This window comes from Andrographis paniculata, unplaced genomic scaffold, assembly GCF_009805555.1.
Source record: "Andrographis paniculata isolate CXL003 unplaced genomic scaffold, ASM980555v1 Contig54END, whole genome shotgun sequence".
NCBI lineage: Eukaryota > Viridiplantae > Streptophyta > Magnoliopsida > Lamiales > Acanthaceae > Andrographis > Andrographis paniculata.
In genome coordinates, this window is record NW_026137589.1 from 2482326 (window position 1) to 2505744 (window position 23419).

The window sequence follows — 23419 nt, forward strand, 5'->3', positions numbered from 1 at the left end:
ATGTCCTCGTCAGTAATTTCCGTTAGGTTTTTAACAATGGGACTAAAATTGTTTATAATGAGACTAAAATTGATGAATTTTTTAAATTGGGACCAAAATTGATAATTTTTAGTTCTATTCGAACCAAAATTGATTTTTTCTCTTAATATTATTTAATGTAATAATTAATATTAAAAAATTAATGTAGAGAGTATAAAAATACCAAAATACCCATATTTTTATCCAAATTACAAAAATATCTACCATACTTGTATTTTTTAAGAGCAAAAATATTAAATTACCTTATACACTTTTATTAACTCATAAAATAGTAAAGGATATCATTTTACATTTTTATCTGTCTCAAAAATAATTTAGTAATTGTACTACATACCTAATATAATTAATGTCATTATAATTTCCAATATATTAAGCAAATGTCATTACATTTATATTTCATAATCTAATAGGGTTTTTTTTTCTTTTTTATCTTTTTATTATTATAAACCAATATTATACTAGTATTAAAAAATGTACGTGCAAAAAAATAAATATTGTTCTACTTCGAAATGGAGGTAGTATCCCCTCTGTCTCATAACTAGATATCCATTTGTTTTTTCACGTAATTTTATAAATATTATTATTATATTAGAATGTAGTAAAAATAAAGTAGAAATAACTAAAATAACCTTATTAGTATGTGTGATATAAAAGTAATGACATTCGTATAATATATTGTAAGTTGTAAGGGTATTTGTAATGTTAGATATATAATATTTAATAAAAAAAATGAAATGAATACTTTGTTATGAGACGGACTAAAAATGAAAAAAATGAATACTTTGTTATGGGACGGAGGGAATATTATTTTTCAATCAACTAAAAAAAAGCAAATGCCGGGAATAAGGGAGTAATACTATAAGGGTGTGTTTGTTTGGGGGTTTGAATTTTGAGTTGGAATTTGAATAGTAAAAATTTTGAATTTAAATAGCTGTATGATGTGATATAAATAAGTGTTGATGTGATGTTTTGAATGTAAAATTGATTTTTAGTATATTATAAAAAATAAAAAATAATTATTTAATTTGATATTTTTTGGAGAAAAAATTGAATGAACAGTGTACATGAGCGATAATCGCTCAAACAAACACACCCTAAAAGATTTGATCAGAAGTATGAAATAAAATAAAAACACAAACAAACACGTACCAAATAAACAGTTGTGCGTTGGGCATCTCACGTGTGACTAAAGTGGTTGTCCTACAATCAATAATTTATTATTTGATTTTACTGTTGAAGGCGTTGATTCGGCCACGCCATCTCCTCTCTCTCTCTCTCTCAGATCCCAAATGCGCTGCGCCGTGCCGCCTGGTTTCCCTCCATTTCCAATCCCTTGCCACTCCTTCAAGTTATCTTCTGCTCTCCATTGTTTCAATTTCAGATTCTGGTTTTATGTATGTCAATGAAGATCGTCGGCTTGAGCTCAGATGTCTTCGTGTGATGGATGAAGAAGTATGGCGCTTTCTTCTTATTTTACCTTCGCTCCTTTTCCGCAGGTCTCCTTTCTACCTTTTTACCTGTTATTTCCTGTTTGAGCTTTTGTTAATTACTCGGATTGGATTATTCTGCTGATTGTGTGGCCGGTGATTTGTTGGTTTTTGTTTGAGATTTGAGCAATTAATTGAGTTTTCTGTGTTAGTTATGTAATCGATGGTGAAAGAAGTAGATGTAGTGGAGATGAGGATGCAGCTTGTTCAGAAGATGTATGCAACAATTTGAAACCAAAAAATGCTAACTTTTGTAACTCTCTGTGTTTCTATCTTTGAGCTCTGCTGTGCTATTCGAGCTCAAGATATTGAAGTTTCAAAAATTTAATCTAAATGTCTGAAAGAATCGAGATGATTTTGGCTTTGGTATTCCTCGTGTCAGACTGTAGTCATATTTGTTTGTTTATATTATTGTAATTGGCAACAAGCATGTATTGAGAGAGTTGGGGATTGAATGTTCCTTGTTGCAGCTGTGCTATTCGGATCTTAAATGGAAGCAGAATAGTTTAATATCTCTGAAGGCTCCAAGAAGAAAATCTCAGAGCTGTTGGATTCTCAAATCAGTCTTAAACAGCAGGAGCTCTTCGAGCATTAGTGACAATGGAGAAACCGAACCTGCTAGGATTCTTCTAGAGAGGTTGTTTGCTCAGACCCAAAAACTCGAGCAGCAAATAGGTAGTGATCCTTCTTCACCTGATGCTGTTCAGCTGGGTGTGAATCTTGGTAAGCTCGAGACAGATCTTTATGCTGCTCTGGCTGCCTTGAAGAAAAAGGAGGAGGATTTACGAGACGCGGAGAAGAATCTCTCCTTAGAGTATGAAGAAATTAATCGTTCCAGGGAGGACTTGGAGCAGCGAGAAAAAGATATACTAGCTGCTAAAGTAAAGCAAGAAAAACTAGAAGAGGAGCTAAGACTAGCAAATATAGAGTTAACTTCCCAAGCTACAGAAATCAGTGATCTTAAACATCGTCTGCAGGAAAAGAATGACGAGATTTCTGCTTCTCAATCCGCGCTCTCTGCCAAGGAAGAGGAAATCTTGAAGATGAAGCATGATTTAGTGAAGAAGAATGAAGAGGCTACGAATGCTGAATCAGAGCTCAAATCTAAGGCCAAGCTCCTGGATGAAACAAATAAAATTGTGGCGAAGCAAAAGTTCGAGCTGCGGAAACTCCAAAGAGCTATTCAAAAGAAAGATGAAGAGCTAAATTCTTCCATCATGGCTCAGAAAATAGAAGCCCAGAAATTGAAAGTTGCAGAGGTGAACTTGGAGAAGAAAACTATGGATTGGCTATTGGCGCAAGAGGAGCTGAAGAAACTAGCCGGGGAAACATCTAAGCTTACAAAAGAAGTTAACGAAACTCAGGACGAGTTTGTAAGAGCAAGGAAGCTGCTTTCGGATGTCAGATCTGAGCTGGTTTCCACTCAGAGTGCATTAGCTTCATCTAGAGAATTGATCAACAGTCGAGAAGAGCTTCTGCAAAAGCAAGTTAAAGATCTTGAGGAACAACGGAGGAGTGTGATGTCTTATATGACGAGTTTGAGAGATGCTGAAGCGGAAGTGGAGAGCGAGCGATCTAAACTGCGGCTTGCTGAAGCTCAAAACAAGGAGCTTGAAAGGGATTTATCTGTGGAGAAGGAGCTCGTCCATGAGTTGCAGAAAGAATTGGAAAAAGAGAGAGTATCTTTGAAGCAAACAATGCAAGAAATGTCAGCTCTTCAGGATGAGATAGAAAATAAGAGTGCTGCTTTCGAAGAAACGCAGATTATCCTAAAGGATAAAGAGTCGGAATTAGTGGACGCAAGGGTAGAGATCCAGAAGTTAAAATCCGAACAGGATTCACTCCAACTAATACTGGAGGAAAAAGATATGGAACTCACGAATGCGAAGAAAATGCTGGAAGAAGTAAATCGGGATATATTTCAACTGAAGGGGATTCTTGTAAACCGGGAAGATGAGCTCATTCAAGCGACGTCCATGTTAAAGGAGAAAGACGAACATGTCCAAACCATTCAGCATGAATTAACCCACGCAAAACAGAAGTTCTTCGAAGCTGAGTCTGTGGTAGAAAAGATTGTTGACCTCACTAATAAAGCTGTTCAATCATTTAAAGATGAAGAAAACCACGACACCCTAAGCCCACTCCATGAAAACACGAGGTCGCGACCTCCATGGCTAGACAGGGAAGCTGGCGACGGTTTTAAATGGCAGAAGAAACAGCTGGAAGCCGAGCTTGAATTCACCCAAGAAAGCCTGAGAGCTAAAGAAACAGAAATTCTCGCTGCGCAGAAGGCTCTTGTCATAAAAGACGAGGAGCTGAAAACAGTCCTCCAAAAACTGGAAGATGGAGAGAAGGAAATAGCACAACTGAAAAAAGATGCTACACGCGACAAAGAAGATCTAAAACAACTTTATGCTTTGGCGCAAGAAAGAATGGGCGACAAAAGTGTCGCAGACATTGCAATCGAGAAACTTCAATTGGAAGCAGCTCAACTGGAGGTCGAAGCTGCGACAAGTGCGCTGCATAAAATCACAGAAATGAGTCGACAACTTCTGAGCAAAGCTGGAGCAAGCATCGAAGTAGATTACGAGGGCCAAGTTTCGGAGGAGAATGGTTTGGAGGCGAGAATGGATGTGGTAGGCGACGATGAGATTTGTGTAGATGTTAAGTCGGAGATCTCCCGGCTACTGAGTTTGACTGAGAAGCTTGTCGAAGAGTCGGCGGCTGCGGCACAAGCCGGCAGAGGTGAGTTTTAGCTTTGAGTTTGTGTTGGTTGAGTCTCAGATATGCATGCATAGATGCTTTGTGTTACCTCTCTTGTGTTATATATATGTATATTGATCTAACTTCTATTTTCTTTGATTGATTAGTTTGATGTGTTTATTTGTGTTTTGGGGGTATTTGTTTTTTTTTTTTCTTTTTTTCTACTTTTTTGATAACTTCGAAATACTATTTATTTATTTATTTTAATGACGTGTAAACCGCAGTCGTTACTTTGGGTAAATTCCGGCCGAACTTAATATCCTGAATACCACCGTGTAAATTAGGCTCCACAGGCAAATCACTAGGCTATTTTGAAATACACTTTCTGGGTTCGTCTAACATATTTTGAATATATATATGTATATAGTAGGTGATATTTTAAATAAAAAATAGATATTTAAAATGATAATAAGTAGTTGATTATGAATATTAGGTAAGCAAAGCTCAAGTAAATAGTGGCAGTGACATGCTTACTTGATTATTTTTTTATTTTTATTTTTTTTGGTTTTGAATTTTTCTGAACAATAATTTAGGTTTGACAACTTTTTTTTTGAAAATTTGAGGATTAAACTATTAGTAGAAATTTGGTAGAGAGAAATTCAAGATAATGAAATACTTTATCTACGACCCATTGGCTTGATTTTGGGGCTGGGCTCCAACCCAACTTTATTTTTTTACTTTCTCATTCGTTCCATATAAATTATAAAATATAATTATTTATTTTAATTGCTATCGTAAATTTTATAATTTTTTAAAATTTTAATTTATCTAATTTTAATTTATAATTATATTTATTAACTATAATTATTTTCATTCGTACACGTCTTACTTATTAAGCAGTACTTAGTAGAGTAATATGTAGTTTTATTTTTAAAATGGAGTAATACTATAGTTTAACATTATTTTTTGAATTAAGTATTTTTATTTTTTTTGGAATTTTGTTAGTTTTTTTTCGGTATGTTGGGTAATTTTATTTTTAAAAAAAATAATCTATAAAATTTGTTAGAAAGTATTATGATTTTATTTTTTGAAAAATATATGTAATTTTAATTTTTTAAAATAATGTATTTTTATTTTTTGAAACTTGATATATAAATTTTATTTTTTGAAAAATAATATATAATTTTATTTTTATGAAAGTAATATATAATTTTTATTTTTGAAAATATTTGTTTGTATATTTTTCATAAAAAATAAAATTAACTTTAATAAATGTAATTTTTAAATAAAATATAAATTACATATTTTTGGGTGATAATATAAAAAAATTCAAAATTTGTGTGTAATTTATAAATATTGAAAATTATATAAAACAATAGTATAAAAAGAAATATTAACTTTTTAAAGTAAATATTAAAGTTTATAGTTAGAAAAAATTGTTTGAGATTAATTTAAAATATAATTAAATTTGTTTTTTAAAGAATAATATCTTTTTATTAAAAAAAATATTGAATAAATATTGTAATTTAATTTTAAATCACAATCAAATAACTAATAGTTAGAAAAGGACACCCTAAACATTCTAGGCAATAAATTTTAATTGAATTAATTGAAAAAGAAAAATTGTCATTATCTTGTAACTGAATATAACGAAGGTAGCCATAAAAGAGAAGAAATGAAAAAAGGTGAAATTATTGATTATTTATGTGGACGAAGTTTGACGTAGTCATCAACTACACCACGCATGTGAGCGTTAAATTAATAAAGATTGAAACGGACTGTGGGCTAATCAATATTCTACCAATTATATATATATATATATATGTCTATATATTTTTTTTTATTATTTATTATTTTTTTTCAGATTCCTCAAATTAAATGAATATACACTCCATGAATTATTCTCTTGTGCGGCTGAATAATATTTTATATGTTGCATATATGTCATGTAACTATATATATTACTTTCCTCTAGGTTACCATTTTTTATTTTTTCCGTTCCAAAATAAAGTTACTATTTTTTAATTTAATAATTATAATATCTACTTAATATAATAAATACCTCAATTTACATAATTACATTTATATCATATCATATTAATATGGTTAATTTAATCTTTTTACTTTTATTTTTATTTTATACGAATATTTTTCTTTGAATGAGTTTGAAAAAAAATTGAATGTATTTCTATTGATGAATTTGAAAGAAAAATTAATTTAAATTTGATATAAAAATAATTTTTTATGAAATATTTTATGAAATTGAAAAAAATATATTTTTTTCGAACAGAATCCAAATAAGCTAAAAAAACATACCCACAGCTCCAAAGCCAATATTAACATTATAATTATATAATAATTATTATTCACATAATTCCAGCAAAACAAATAAATCGTCCACAATAAATATATACACAAGACAGAGAAAGCGTGTGAGTTTCCAGAAGAGCTTAAACGTTGCAACGTCGACAAATTTACCACAAGTTAAGAACCGAGTTAAAATAAATAAATAAATGTAAGGAAAGAACTTTACCATCTCCCACAGCCTAAGTCCTGAAAATCTCAGCAATCGTCGGAGGACGCCATCCCCCGCCGGCGCCGGCGCTCTGTCCAGCCTCATCAACATTATTTTCTCCGTCATTCTCCGGCAGCGGCGCAGCCGCGCTCGTCTTTCCCTTCGACGATCTCCCGACCCCAATCCGAACAACGTTCTTAACCAAAAGTCCCGTCTTCATAGCCATAAATAGCCCGAGTGCGATCGCCATCGGCCTCACGGCCCAGTGAAAATCTTCGAGATGTTGATACTTCTTCGCGACGGTAGTACAAGACCCGAACGATACGATCTCGACTTCGCTAGGATCTGCCAAGAAGTCGCGATTATTTTCCCCGATTGACAGTTTTCCGGGGAATTTAACGACGAGGCAGCCGTTCGGCAAAACTTGGCATATCCGGCCCGTCAGCCAGTCACCGCCGACTTTCCGCGGCCATTCGAATCGGGGGCTGAATACGCTCGTCTTCAGCTTCACGAACTGCCCCGCGCAATAAGGTTTTGCCATTTCGAATTGCGAATAATTTCCGTTCCAAAGGGTCTCGGCCCCGATGGACGCGACGGACACGATCCCGTCGCGGCTGACGGAATGGACGATCCCGACGGGGGAATGCTTCTTCGCTTCTTTCTTCATGCGAACCCAATCTCCCGCGGCCAATCCGTACGTCACTCGCTCCAATGTCGAGACATGGACTCGGAGGGGGTCGTGGATTCCGTGCACCCTCACTAAAACAAACCCGTCTTGATCGGTGTCGCGCTCGAGGCCGACGACGATCCCCTCCGGGACTTCCATGTTCGTCGGGTTGCACGAGTCGGGCAATTTCCTAGATCGAACGACGTCGCCGACTTGGAGATGATCCTTCGCAAGGAACCACTCGTTGTAACCAATCCCACCCGGCTTTTCCCGGATCATTTTACTTCCAAGAGGGTGGACGGCGGTTTGCGAGCTGCGAATTCGGTAAAAACGGTATAAAACGCAAATGCAAAAAACAAAACTTTGATAAGAAAACCGAGCATTCATTCTTTATACCTCTTGAAAGCGCATAAAATGTCCGCCATAAGAGGGCGACTTCGGAAATCATACTCGAAACAGCCGGCAATAACATTCTCAACGTCCGGAGGGAGCCCGTCGGGAATCTGCGGTTTTTCTTGCTTATCTACAACTAATGTGTACACTTCTCCGATTGATTTGCCGCTCCAAGGCTGTGTTCCTGTTAGCATTTCAACAATGCAGCAACCAAATCCCCACGAATCAGTCTCAACCGATATAGGGCCTCTCACTTCTGGCTGCCATTGTTCGGGAGCCATATAATTAGGAGTACCGAGCCGCCGGACCATGTCGGAACTCGGCAACGACATCCCTAACAGCACGTAAGGGACACCGACATCCCCGACAAGTGCTCGATCATTTCTATTCAGAAGAATGTTATAAGGTTTAAGGTTGAGGACAAGAATTCCTTTCGAATGCAGATCCATTATCCCTTGCGCCATATCCGCCCCGTACCTGTCCATAACGATCAAATAGCAAGTAAATTACACAATCACGCACGAAGAACGCATTCAATGGATGCCATATACGACTCAGTATAAGAACATTTTAAAGAAACGTAAAATTATTACAAAGCCATACGCTCTTAAAGTGTAATCAAATTTGCGAAACAATAAGCCCACAGGAGAACTAAATCATAGTAATGCATCAAATAGATGTCACAAAACAATTGCTTACGAACATCTTAAAGAGTCGTAGATTCGTAATCTCATTACAAAGATATAAGACATAACCGCGCTTGTGAATAAAGCAATCAAATTCACCTCAAACATCACACACCGAGGAACAATTAAGCCCATTTACGAACATCTTGACGAGTTGTAAATTCGCAATCTCATTACAATGATATAAAACATAACCCCATTTTTGTTTGAATAGAGCAATCAAAATCACCTCAAATATCAATCGGAGGAACAATTTTACGAGCATCTTAAAGAGTCATAAACTCTTAATCCCATTACAAAGCTATAAAACATAACCACGCTTTTGAATAGAGCAATCAAATTCACCTCAAACATCACTCCAAGGAACAATTAAGCCAGCAGAAGAACTAAACATGGGAATGCATCAACTGAATGTGGTAAAACAATAGTTTACTAACATCTAAAGAATCGAAAACTCGTAATCTCATTACAAAGCTACAAAATATAACCGCGATTTTGAATAGAGCAATCAAATTCACCTCAAACATCAGAACTAAATCATGGCAATGCATCAAATGAATGTCATAAAACATCTTAAAGAATCGTAAATTCGAATCTCATTACAAAGCTATGAAACATGATCGAGCTTTTGAACAGATTAACCAAATTCACCTCAGAACATCACTAAGCGACAGCTTCCCGGTCTCGAATCGAGCCATTTTGTCTCCAATCGAACCCTCGTAGAACTTCATAACAATGCATATCTGAAAACACAAAAACAGCACCACAAAACCACTTCAGACGAACAAACAAAGAACTAACTTCTCAACAGCAACAATGGCGAAATCGAACTCACTCTCTTGCTTATGATCGAAAGTCCATAGATCCAACAAACTGTTTCCAATCCTTGGCATTTCGAAAGCACCGTATCCAGCCTATTAATAGCATCCCTAACGCTGTCTTCCTTAACCGGATTCAAAACCTTGACGGCAACTTCATGACACTCCTCATAGTCTTCGGAGGCGCGACGATGAGTAGCCAACCAAACATCGCCGAAAGGACCCCTCCCGATCCTGTGGCGGAGCCTAATGGCTGCCGGATCAATCCACGGCGTCGGCTGCTTCGATGATGCGGCGGAAGTGCTGTTTTCCATAACCTCTCCGTCGATAATCACAAATTCAAATAAAGAGGACGGAGGATCATCAACAGGAGTAGCAGCCATTTTCCTACCGGAATTACGAAACAAAGGCAGCCATTAATGGAGTAATCGAGAAATACACCAAACTAAGGAATTACAGAATCATATATATAAATCATATGAATTATCGAAAAATTCTAATTCACATAAGATGCAAAAAATTAAAAACAAAAAAAAGACCCAAAGTATCTCATCCAAATCATCGAAGGAAATTCCTTCACTTCACTACCCCATTTCCGATAAACCGAGCTTATTCTATCAGTATTCATCAACGAAATTCAAACCCTCGAACTAGAAACATAAATAAAAAACAACAACGAGCCTAGCAGTTGGTAGTTTACGAATTTGTGAAACGCACAAAGCAAATCGCCCAATCGACAAAAATAAAGATGAACAGAAGCAAAGGTAAAAGCAGAGTCGCAAAGCAGTACAGTTTACTTAATTCCGATTTTTTGACGGTAAAAAAAGGAATTACGAATAATTTCAGACAACTTTCTCAATATTTATTGAAAGAAGAAAGAGAGAGAGAGAGAGGGAGAGAGAGGAGAGAGAAATGAGTCATCGGAGAAGAAACGGTGCGTTGATGTGGTGGCTTAAAAATAGGAAGCCATCAAGCTGTTTTCTAATATACTAACTATTATTATTCTCATTTTTGTAGTATTGGATTAGCTTCGCCGTTAGAGACGTTACCTTAACTTTGTTATTATTTATTTATTATTTCTTTTTCTTTTATCTCTTTTGTATTCGACTCAATATTTAAATTAATTTTTTATCATTGGTTACAATAACCACATTCTGACACATTATTTTTATTATTTTATAGAATTCCCACTAATTTATTTAATTCTATATATTTTTATTACATACTATATAAAAATTATTTATTTATTTATATATTTCTATATATTTTTATTATCTAATACTCCCTCCGTCTCACATATCATGTCCACGTTGTCATTTCTGTCCGTTCCATGTAGCATGTCACTTTTTTTTAAAAAAAAATTACACACTTTAATCTTATTTTAAACTTTTTAATTTTATTTTTTTAAATTTTAATTAAACTAATTAGTTATCTTTATCTTAATTTATAATTATTTATATTATCGAATAATTATTTTCACTGATACATTCTTAATTATCTACTAATTACACTTCTTCTAAAATATCGTGTCTATATTGTAGCAAACACAGTATGTGAGACGGAAATACTAATAATTATATATAATATTATATTAAAATTTTTAATTTTAATTTATATAAATTTTAATATATTGAAACATATAATTTACTATTTTAAAATTTGAAATTATTTGAATAAATCAAAATATATATTACATAATTTTTGTTAAATTTAATATTTTAAAATGTTTTGAATAATATTTAATTATTCTCTCCGTTCCGGAATTATAGTCTTGATTGTGTTGGGTACGAGATTTAAATAATATTGATATTATATTGACAACGAATAAAAAGTATAGGTAAAAGACATTTTTGCCATTGTGAGTGTACGAGTGTAAAAAGTAGTGACAATTGTTTAATAATAATGAAAGAGTAAGGGTAGTTATATAGTGATATAGTTATCTATGGAAATAAGACTATTGTTTTTAGACGGACAAAAATAATAAACAAAACTATTGTATTGAGACGGATTAAGTATTATTTTCTGTAAGTTTTTGTTGAAAGTAGCTGGTTTTTTAAAAAAGATAATAAATATAAATAATTGTAGAGATAACTAGAAAGATAACTAGTTATTATACTAAAAACTGAAAAAAAAAAAAAAAAAAATTAAAAATTCAAAAGGTAATAAGAGAGGCGATCGTAACCGATGCTCTTATGGATTATATTATTATTTAAAGGTATAATCTATCTATATATATATATAAAAGAGATCGATGTAGGATTTACTTCATCAATTTTTTTATATTTTTTGATAAAATAAATATGTATTAAGTGCTATTAAATATATTATAATTAATATAATTAATGAAATTATTTTATTTAATTAGTTATAATCATAATTAGCGGGCACAATTGTCTTATTTAAAAAAATTATGGGTAACAAATATATTTGAGGTTTAAATAGTACTCCCTCCGTCCCATATAATTTGTTCAAATTTTCTATTTTCGTCTGTCCCACATAACTTGTCCTTTGTATTTTTTGAAATATAATTATACACTTTAATCGCATTTTAAATTTTAAATTTTATAATTTTTTTAAATTTTAATTAAACTATTTACTTATCTTAATCTTAATCTATAATTATTTTTACTAAATAATAATTATTTTTACTAATACACTTCTTAATTACTTACTAATTATACTTTACCGAAATTCCCCGTGTCTACAGTAATACATCCATATTACATTGGACAGAGGGAGTACAATAGTAGTTATTTTGTTTAAATTAAATATTAATTTTTTTATATATAATTTTGGATTAAAGGGTGGAAGTTACGCTATAATAATGCAATTTATGTTAGACACAATTTGTGGTTTTATTTAGGATGATATTTAATGTAATTTTTTTATTTTTATTTTTATTTTGTATATTTAAAGTTTGTGAAAAAAATAGATGTCTCAATGGTATTAAGAAATTTGATTTATTTTCATGAATATGGTTTATTTTTTTTTCCTTTTCATATATGTATTTTTTAGATTTCGGTTTGATGTTTATATATTTTAATTTTTGTCTCAAGATATATTCTTTTAGATTGCAGTTAAAAGAATGTGACTTAAATCTCTTATAATTGTAAGTTATAATTTGATTTTATTACGCCATCTATCCACCGTCAATTTATACATTTTTTTTCATTTTAGTCTGTTCATCGCAAATGTATTCATTTTTTTTTTTTCAGTAAATGTATTTTCCACTAAAATATAAAATTACTCCACCTTTATATAATATTACACAAATGTCATCAAATAACACAATTTAATACTATAAATGTTAAGGAATATAATGGTCTTTATTTATATCAATTGTATCACATATCAATATAATACTAATATACTAAAATCTACGTGCAAAAAATAAATGGATAGATAGGCGGTGTACAAATATAATATATATATATATATAAGAGATTGCTGCGGAGTCCACTCCACCAAATAGTTTTTCTCATTTTTTTGATTTTTTTTAATAAATAAATATGTATTAAGTGTTACTAAATATATCATAATTAATATTAGTTAATGAAATTATTTTATTTAATTAGTCATAATCATACTTAACAGACATAATTGTCCTATTTAATGATAGTATATTGATTTAATATGTGTGTATATTTATATTTTTTTAATACTTCCTCCGTCCAAGCTAAATTATAAGGCACGAAGTTTTAGGTATTGTATAATTAGTAAATAATTAAGAAGTATATTAGTGAAAATCATTATGATTTAATAAAAATAATTATAAATTTAGATTACGATGACTAAATATTTTAATTAAAATAAAAAATTAAAAAATTATGAATTTTAAAATGTGATTAAAGTATATAATTATATTTTAAAAAAGAACTGATAAATTAGTGGGAGGAACTAAATAAAAATATGAGACAAATTAAGTGGGACATATAAAGTAATATTTATGAAAAATTATTTCATTGAAAAATGTTGAATGAACAGACTTACTATTTTTTGATAATATTTTTAATAAACATAATTTATAATTTAATTTATGTTCGTTCATCACTTTTTTATACATTTTTTTTCATAATATTAAAAAATATGATATATATTTAAACAATATATAAATATATATTTTTATTCAAAAATAATAATAATAATTTCACATAAATATTATTTATATTATTTGCACACTTTTTTAATTTATAGTATAATTAAATTAAATTAAATTATGATATAATAATTTAATTAAACAATATAAACTTAAAAATAAAATTATATAAATATATCTTATACTATTATTTATTATTATCTATTATTAGTTTTATTATCATATATATGTTACTAAAATTTTAATTATTAACTAAGAAAAATGTATTAATATATTATAAATTAAATCTATAAATAATATTAATAAATTGTAAAAATAATTGTTAAAATTTTTATAAAAATAATTATTAAATATGATATTTATTAAACAATTTTTTTATATATTAGATTGAAGGAAAATAAAATAAAATAATAATTATATTATGATATTTATAAAATATATTCTGTCTAATCACTACTATTTTCATTGGGGCCACAAAAACATTACAAAATTAATTTTGTTTTTTGAAAATTTGAGGAAAATATAAAACATAATTAAGTATATCTTATTATATATATATATGAATTAAGTTAGTGTTTAAAAAGAATAATATGTATTAACCGTGATAATTATTGTAAAAAAGAAAAGTTAAGTATAATTTTTTTCGATAAATTTAATAATAAGATAATTTAACAAAAAAGTAGAAGAGAAAAATATAAAAAAAATTAACAACTAAAAAAAATATATATAAAAAAACTGTGCATCCCACGGATACCCCATTATAGATAGAGTTGGCAAAAACTGACCCGACACGACAACCCGACACGAAATAATTGGATTTGAGTCAAAGATTTCAACCTAATTATGTATACGGGTTGACACGAACCCGCCACGATAATAAGCGGGTCGGGTTAGGGTTGAGACTCTCAATTCGAATCCGACACGACAACCCGATTATAATATATTAATATTGATTAATATATTTATTATATATATAAAATAATCATAATTTAATAATTTTTTCATAAATTAATTTAATCTAAGTTCAATTTTAAATAATTCAACCTAATTTACGCTCAAACAAATAAAAACTAACGTAACACAACGACAAAACAAAAAATTATTTAATTTGAATCAATAAATTATACTTAACTATATATACGGGTCAACACGAATCAACCCGAACCCGACACAATAATAAACGAATCGGGTTAAGGTTGAGTAATTCAACCCGTTTAAAATAATCAATACGACACGAATCGACCCATTGCCGAGATATAGAGAACCAAGGATGACAACATAGCATTTATTAAATTCTTGGAAATAATTAAAATGATCAAGAAGAAGATATATATGCACCTACGTATGTAGATATATACTAATACGTAATTAAATACAATTAACTCCCAAAATAGGCATAGGCCAAAAGTTTCAATTTTTATCTATTTATTTATTTATTATTATTATTTTTAAATGTTGTTGTCATTATATGATTGTTTTTCCCAGTCTGTTAAGATGCAAATAGAAAAGAAAATCATAATTAATTCTGAATATATATTTCAGAAAAATTTCAATAAATGGATCAAGAACACAAATTCTAATTCGCTAGAGAACTACCAATAATAAAATGGTATTTTATGGTATATAATATATGTTTTTATTATCCAATCACAATGCTTTTATTAAAAAATCCAACATAATAATTATTTTTATTTTTATTCTTATTTTTTGCCTCTGAATCAAAGAACAGAAATAATTTATGCAAATGACCGAATATATATTTTATACTCTAATTATTCAATCATAATACATTTATGAAAATTCAACATAATTATTTCTTTTTTGGTATGATACATTAGAGCACAAAAGTAACCTCTGCAAATAAAATAATGTTTGATGATAATATATATATATTTAAATACACTTCAAAATTTCAAAAAAAAAAAAAAAAAAAAAAAACCCCAAAGATAAAAATTATACTTCTAAAACTACTCCACTCCCTGTCTTGCTGTCAACTCCACTCTGTTTACTAGTAAAAAATTTTACTTCTGATCTTACCGTTCCAAACTTTATTTTTTCTCAAAAATATCGAATCAAACACCCAAATTTTATTTATTTTATTACACTAAAATTTAATTTTGTATTCAAAATATTACATCAATGCATATTTATAACACATAATAAACTAAAACTTCTCAAGTAAACACACCCGATTGCAAAGTTTCTAACTCAAAGTGAAATTCAAATTAAATACAAATAAAACCAAAACTATGGATATAAATACTAATAAAAGATCTTGAATAGGTGAAGAAACTAAATACTAATTAAAGTATATGCTATGGATGATAACAAGTTCGGAGGCGACAAATTCAGAGAGAAAAAGATAGAAAGAAATTTACTTATTTAGTTTAATATTAACCATTGGATTAAAATGTAATCTAACGGATGAAAAATAATCAACATCGTCATGCAATTATCACTATTTTCTTTTAAAAATTCATTTTTTTTTTTTTCACAAAACCATTTAAAAGGAAAAAATAAATCTAAAAGAAGACAACCAAGGATGTGTTTGCTTTTCAGTGTCATCAAATTTTCTTTATTTTTTATCAACGTTTATACATACATGCATTTCTTAAGAAATTAAGGTGAAAGCTGTAACAAGGGAAAAAGACACTTCCTGCAACAAAATCATTGATCATTTACCTGCTCTCTTTTATGAGTTGCCGGGACACCAAAGCTGATAACTCCGGTCCTCCATTACTTCGAAGATGGCTCAACTTCACGTTTAGGGCGATTACGTGTTCGTGTTTTTGTTTGTTCTTGCTCCAAAGAAATGTTGTCTTCGTCGTTGCCACCACCATCCTCATTCTCCTCGCCTTCTTTTATAGCTTCATTCATAGCTAGCTGGATCATATACAACATACTTGTCACGTGGATTTTCTTTCAATACATGTGAACCAAAAAAGAAAAAAAACAAAACCATCATGGTATTCTTCGAGCATTTCATAGATTCTATACGTGCTTATTTTCACATTTTTTTGTGAAGATTCGAATAATAAACATTTGAATAAGGTAAGATTATAAGTTATTCGGAACAATGTTGCCTATAAGTCTGGTAAATTTGTTTCGTACTAACTGAAAAAGATAAGCTACTGGTTGTAGAAGAATAATGCCTACTGATGAGCATGTAAAGCATCCGATTAATCATTTTTTGCTAAATTTAACCTTAGTTTATCACATGCTCTCTTCTTGCTCATAACTTTAAATGTGTTTCTTCAGAGATGAGATCCTCAGCCACAAAAATTCCAGCCCAACACTCGAAAAATAGATGCATGCAGATAATATGCGTATATATGTATTTGTGTGTTGTGTATATTGGGGAAGTAGGGACTAAGGATCCCATCCGGCTTTCTCACATGTAGATTCTAAAATTACCACAAATTCTTATAATTTCCTACCAGTTACATTTAGCTACCTCAACTCAATCAAACACTTCGAGTATCTTTTTTTTTTTATTGGAACACTTCGAGTATCTTATTGTTATGGCTATATTACCAAAAAGTCCATCTACTTGCACAGCTATCTTATCTTGATCTTAAACATCTTACATTTTAAAATAACACTATTATGCATCTACAAGCACTGAATAAACAACCTGCAAACTGCCATGAGATAATAACCTATTAAAACTAAGTTCTAACAAAAACGAGCGCAAGAGAGGGTTCAGACAATGACTTCAACTCAACAGCAACAGTATAAACATGCATCAATCTACGGCAACACATGAATAAGAAGCTTGATCGAAAGTAAAGGCCAGGTAGTGTAAAAGTAAGAAAGAAAAAACATCATTCTGTGGTGCCATTATGTCTCATTCCCAAGATATCATTTCAGCCCCCAAAAAAGCATAAAATGTTACAATTATTTGTACCCTTTTGTCTCAAGAAAGAATCTTTGAATGCACTAAAAGGATATAATACTCGAGGATCCCCAAATGCTCCAAGAAAGCAGAGGGTTGTTGAAAATGTTGGGAATCACAGCCAAATGCTTAACCTATTTGTCTTTTCTCATCAAGTCAATAGTAATGCTTCGAGAGGTTAGCCAATTCTAATTGACTGATCCACAGATATATAGATATCATCCAATCAAAGGATAATCAGCACACTGTTCTCCCACTTGATCTCTTTGTGTTCCCTAAATTACAGAATAATTTTAGCAGGACATGATCACGCCCTTCCACAGATATGAGTTGCAACCTATTATATTAGTACTGTTTTGAAAGAGATTATCCATTGACAGTTTATCAAATGAGCATTTATCCTAAAAAACAACATAGGATTTGGTAAATATAGTGCTTAACCTACCCTAATTATCATAAACTCACCATACCGAATTCACTTTAAACCAACGAATAAAGCAAAACTGCCTTTTGCAAAGAAAAGAGCACACAATGGCATAGTACATCAAAACGCAGAAAATGTAACATAAGCATCCATAGAATTGAAGAAAGCGACATAAATCACTTATTCACTCCAGAAATTTTCGCATCAAACAATCAGAAGACGATCCTAAAATTCGCGCAAGACGGAAAGGCATTTCCCGCACAAAATTGAACACGACGAGCAAACAGAGAAATTTCTGTAATCACCTCTTCGAAGAACTTTTCGTCGAGCTTGTCCGCAACTCTCACCGAAATGAAAATAGTAGCCGCAAGAAGAGAGAGTGGCAGGAAAAAGACAAGTGCGTAGCTGGTAGCGCTGGGTCCTGCCCGCGTCACCACCGAAATTCCTCTCCGGCTAGTCCTCTTCTCGTGACTCAATCGCAGAATCCGATCGATGCTGCGGCCATTCCACGGCGGCGCCACGGCGGGGAGGATAAGGCGAGGAGAAATACAGGGAAGTGAACCGCACAGGCACAGCATCTTGTTAGCGCTATCGTAATTTTCCGTCTTTATTTCAGTTATTATTATTTCTATTTTAAATATACAAGTTAATATTAAAGTAATTTAAAAGTCTAAATAAAATTAACACTACTAGGTACCAAAGGGTGTGGTTTTAGGGGGTTTTGTAGGTACGTTTCAGGGGGTTTTGCATTTGGATTTCAATTTGGTTTTTATTTGAATTTTGAAATTAGTTTGAATATAGGCATAAATGTGTATTAATTTGTATAATTTGATTATAAATTTATTTTATATCTATATATATTTTATTCAATTATAATTATTTATAATTTTTTTAAGCTATCTCCAACTTCCACTTCGTTTTTACAGTTGCTACAGTAAAAAAAAAAAACTTGATCTACACTAATTTTACTTCAACCATAAACTATATTCCATATATATTCATTTTTTATATTATTTTATATAACTTTTCATATTTATAAATTACACCACAACTTTAATTTATTTTTACATCAGATCCATACACATATAATTTATACTTTTTAAAAAAATTATATATATAAAAATTAACATTTATAATTAATAACTATTACAAATAAAATAATTTTAAATAAATAATTAAATGCTATCAAGACAAATATGATATAATAATTAAATAAAGATAACGTAATATTATTATTTCATAACAATTTATTACAAAAAAATACAATTACATATCACTTTTCAAACAGCAAAATTATATATCAATTTAAAAAATAAAATTATATATTACTTTCCAAAAATTAAAATTATATCACTTTTCAAAAATAAAATTATACATTATTTTTCAAAAAAAAATTACATACAACTTTTTAAAATATAAAATTATATATCATCTACTAAAAAAATTAAAATTACATAATACACCCAAAAAAATACCAAAAATATAAAAAATACTACAAAAACTCTACTCAATAAATGGAGTGGAGTAACAGTATTATTCCATTTTTGAAGTAACACTGTGGATATTTGCAAAAATAGAGGGGGGGATTTGGGGGTAAGTTGGAGCCCCTCCCCTCATTTTTTGTACAACTCACTGTATGAATGAATGGATTGAAGACCTTATAATTATAATTAAAAAAAATTTAAAAAAACAACGCATTAGTCAGTGTTCTCCAAACCAAACAGCCTTTGTACAGTAATTTTGTCCAAACTTAAGCAAGAGAAACATACCCTAAGATAAGAGATTTAAAAATTTAATCAAATTATTTGATTTAAAAAATAATACAAAAAAATTAAACAGAGATGTAAAAAAATCACAATATGAGCATAAAATGTGGGATATAAGACGTGTTTTTTGGATTTGATTTGCGAAAATTTAATTTATACTCAATTCCGCAGCAAATAATTTTTTTTTTATTTTTAATAAATTTATTCATATAAAATAAATTTAACAGATATAAATTAATATAATTAAAATTTTAATCTAATTTACTTAAAAAATTTCTATTTTTTATATTTCATAAAGAAACAAATACTCCATAGTCTTTAACTAGATATTTATTTACTTTTTGCACAAAATTTTATGTACATTAGTATTATATTGATATATATATATAGTAAGAATAAATATAAATTACTAAAATAATTTTTTTAATATTATATAATATAAAAGTAAGAGTATTTGTAATACTCTATTCGTCTCAAAAACAATATGGAGGTGTAAAAGTGTTTTTAAAAAAATTAAAACAGCCTTACTTTATGTAATTATTGTAAAAAAATTGAGATAGTTTTGTAAAAATATGGAGAGTTAGTTATCAAAAATGGAAATAAGACTATTGTTTTTTTGGAGAGACAAAAATAACAAAATAAGACTATTGTTTTGGGACGGACGTAGTATTAGGTAGTTAATACAGTTACTAAAAAAAATACATAATTTGTTATAGGACGAATGAAAATGGATAAATGAATAATTTGATAAAAGACGAAAAAAGTATTTTTTTTATATTTAAAATTCTTTGTATTTTATAAAATTAGTAAATTTAATTATAAATAAATAAATATTATTATCTATAAAAATAATATTTATATTGTATATATATATTATTAAAATATAATGTTAAAAATATTTAAAATATCAAAAAATTTACTCATATAAAAGAATAGTACAATTATTAATAAATTGCTAATCACTAAAATGTAGTGTCTCTAATCAAATGAGTTATTTGACTCTGAACGGAAAGAGTATTATATATTTGAATAATATTTGGGCAAAATAGCAAAAAAATTTATTGTGATTTTTTGAATTTGCTGAAAAACTTCATCATTCAAAATTTTCATAAAATCTACTAGTTGTTTCTAAAATATTGCACACTCGTCGACCCATCTGTATTTCATTAACATCATTAACAGATGTTAAATTTTATGTTAATTGAGTATTATGCCCTTATTTGTATAATTTTTAATCAATTTCTTTTTTTCTATATCTACTTTCTTCTCCATTAGACTCCTCTCCATGCTTCAATTCCATCTTTTCTTCCCTCTTTTATATATATATATATTCTATTTTTATAATAATTAATAGCTTAATTTATAGATATATTATTATATAATATGCAATTTTAAACTTAATTTATTCCACAATCCACAGTTGCACCATGTTTGTGTTATGTATTTTTTCTTCTTCGTTTTACTTCATGTCGTTGGGGTGCAAATCCAAGTCCCACATCAGAAACTGTGAAGAAAATTTTATACCTTATAAGTCCCAAGTGAACTCTCATTTTGGAGAATATTAAAAAACAAATCCGTACGAAACTCGACCCAAAGCGGACAATACGGACAATATTGTTGAGTTGACCCAGTCCAACACTTGTATCTTCTTCTTTTTCAATTTTTATTTTTATTTTTTTTTCTTCTTTCTTTCTTCCTCTATCTTTTTTTTTTCTTTCATTTTTTTCTTTTCCTTATTTCCTCCTTGTATCTTATTCTTCTCTAATTTATTTCTTCCATATTTTTCTTTTTCCTATTTTTCGGCATTCATGTATCTTTTTCTTTCCTAATTTTTTCTTTCCTCTTTTCTTCTCGTTTATGTTTCTTCTTCTTCCTCAATTTTTATTTCTTCCTTCTTTCCTCCTTATTGTTGTATCTTTTTATTCCCCAAATTTTCTTTCTCCCTTCTTCTTTCGTCGCGGTCGTCCTTCTTCTTCATCATCTACCCTGCTCCGCAACTCCACCGCGCCCTAGTGACTGCTTGACTGGTGCGAACCGAACCATTGATTTCGGTTTGAACCATAAATGCTGATTCAAAAACGGAAAAATCGGAGGTTTGAACCGGTGGTTTAGAATAGAATAGGTAAATCTAGATTTTGTATTGATGTAAAATTAGATTTGTGGGTTTGTTGAAACAGAGCAAAAAGTTGACAGGATTTTAAGGGGAAAATTGCATGGTGAAGTGAGGAAAGAATGGTGAGAAACATAGGTGACAACTGGCTACATACCACCTTTTACTCTCTCTCTTCTTTTTTATTATTGTAATACAAAAATACAACAATGATTTTCTTCATTCTCGTCTACTATATCGATTTGAGAATATTCGGAACAATCTATTATTTCGACTTTTCAAAAATTTCCGGTGAGCAATTATTTACAGCATTCTCTTATCTCCGTTTGATTAATTGTGTTTTAAATTTTGGAGATCGATTTTAAATTTGATTTCCTCCCAATTTTTGGTAGTTGTAAAAGCACAATTTTCGAATGAAGTGTTTAACCGATTTAAAATGGAGAATTTAATTTTAAGTTTAATTTGGTTTTTTTGTTAATTATGTATTAATAAGTAGATATTTTAATTTATGTAAATATTAATAATATTTGTGTAAATTAAAATATGAAGATAGATTTCTAGTGACATGGAGAATATATTTATTATTTATTATAATAAGACAATTTGAAACCGTAAAAATAATAAAATGACAATCCATATTAAAAATGGAGAAAGTAAAATATGGATTACTATGTAATATTTATAATATAATATTATTTTAATTATTTTTTATTTAATTAAATAGTCTTTAGACATGATATTATTATTTTATTTATTTTTTATTTTTTTTATGAATAACGTTATTGCTATTTTAAATATTTTTACCATTATATTTTACTAAAATATATACAAATATCATTTTATAAAAAATAAAATTTTATATAATACAAATAAATAAAAAAATATTTATTTATTTATAACTAACTCAAAACTAATTCTATATAAAAAAAATTATTTTAAATATAGATAAATATATTTTTTTATTGAAGAAGTAAAAATAAGTAACTTTTGAATGAATCCCATGTATAAAATATTAGAATTCAATTCAATTGATTTATATTTATTAAAAAAAAAAGTCATTTTTTATATAAAAAAAAAAAAAACGTCAATATGTAACTAGATGGAGAGTATTAAAATAAAAATATAAATAATACTATTTCTTTATTTAATTTTTTTGTGCTAGAGTATTTTATATCTTACAATATATATATTTTTAATAAAAAAAATATTGTATTAATTGAAAGTTAATAAACAATTAGATAACAGAAAAAAAAAATAAATTAAATTAATAAAAATAAATTATAACCATATTTTTTTTAGAAAAATAAATCTAAACGCACTTTCCGTACAATTCTTTTCAAAATATTTCCCTTCAAAAATATTTTTTGCTAATTTTTCTTTATATATTTTTGTCGAAATAAACCTATGGTACTTTTTTTTTTATAAAACATAGATAGTATAAATTTCTCAAAAAATTTATAGTATTTATTATTTTTATGTTATTTATAATTCTTGATGCTTCACATAAAAAAAAAATATTATTTCAAACAATTTTACAAAACAATCACAATTTTTCCATAATTGATAAATATGATAGATGAATATAATGTTTGCTTTTTTTTTAACACATTTTTATAATTTTTAATAAAAATATGAGTTGGATTGTTTAATATTTTGATTTGAATTTTTTTATATAAATATAAAAAATCAAACTTTTCTGAAAAAATAAATTATATATTAAAAATCACGTTTCAGAAAAAAAAATTCTTAGAGCAAAACAAACTCATTGTTTTTTTTTTTTTCAAACAATACTATTTAAATCAAATCTAAAAATATAATTT

At 29.1% G+C, this 23419-nt stretch overlaps 3 protein-coding genes across 4 annotated transcripts; 1 reads left to right on the forward strand and 2 right to left on the reverse strand.

Annotated features, from left to right (window-relative positions):
- Positions 1-1273: 1273 nt before the first annotated feature.
- Positions 1274-4418, forward strand: LOC127255830 (uncharacterized). The gene is made up of 2 exons (XM_051281580.1): positions 1274-1535; positions 1997-4418. The coding sequence occupies exons 1-2, from the start codon at positions 1494-1496 to the stop codon at positions 4280-4282; spliced, it is 2328 nt and encodes a 775-aa protein (XP_051137537.1). The 5' UTR covers positions 1274-1493; the 3' UTR covers positions 4283-4418.
- Positions 4419-6565: 2147 nt separating this feature from the next.
- LOC127255741 (uncharacterized) lies at positions 6566-10267 on the reverse strand. 2 transcript variants are annotated; one of them, XM_051281455.1, is made up of 5 exons: positions 10026-10267; positions 9326-9695; positions 9142-9233; positions 7808-8281; positions 6566-7724 (listed from the first exon to the last, which is right to left on the reverse strand). In XM_051281455.1, exons 2-5 carry the CDS (start codon positions 9689-9691, stop codon positions 6776-6778), a joined length of 1881 nt encoding a protein of 626 aa, XP_051137412.1. In that variant the 5' UTR covers positions 9692-9695; positions 10026-10267; the 3' UTR covers positions 6566-6775. The 2 variants fall into 2 exon arrangements, with proteins under 2 accessions (XP_051137412.1, XP_051137411.1); XM_051281454.1 differs by having other exon boundaries at positions 10099-10266.
- A 5663-nt stretch (positions 10268-15930) lies between these two features.
- Positions 15931-18334, reverse strand: LOC127255414 (uncharacterized). Its single transcript, XM_051280926.1, has 2 exons — positions 18029-18334; positions 15931-16287 (listed from the first exon to the last, which is right to left on the reverse strand). The coding sequence occupies exons 1-2, from the start codon at positions 18299-18301 to the stop codon at positions 16141-16143; spliced, it is 420 nt and encodes a 139-aa protein (XP_051136883.1). The 5' UTR covers positions 18302-18334; the 3' UTR covers positions 15931-16140.
- Between the last annotated feature and the right edge of the window lie 5085 nt (positions 18335-23419).

Coding starts and splice junctions, on each gene's coding strand:
- LOC127255741 (XM_051281455.1), bottom strand. CDS start 9,691: ATGGCTGCTACTCCTGTTGATGATCCTCCGTCCTCTTTATTTGAATTT. Junction 8,282..9,141: donor TCGCTTAGTGATGTTCTGAG/GTGAATTTGGTT, acceptor CGTTATGGACAG/GTACGGGGCGGATATGGCGC. Junction 7,725..7,807: donor ATTTTATGCGCTTTCAAGAG/GTATAAAGAATG, acceptor CCGAATTCGCAG/CTCGCAAACCGCCGTCCACC.
- LOC127255830 (XM_051281580.1), top strand. CDS start 1,494: ATGGCGCTTTCTTCTTATTTTACCTTCGCTCCTTTTCCGCAG. Junction 1,536..1,996: donor CCTTCGCTCCTTTTCCGCAG/GTCTCCTTTCTA, acceptor TCCTTGTTGCAG/CTGTGCTATTCGGATCTTAA.
- LOC127255414 (XM_051280926.1), bottom strand. CDS start 18,301: ATGCTGTGCCTGTGCGGTTCACTTCCCTGTATTTCTCCTCGCCTTATC. Junction 16,288..18,028: donor ACGAAAAGTTCTTCGAAGAG/GTGATTACAGAA, acceptor TATATGATCCAG/CTAGCTATGAATGAAGCTAT.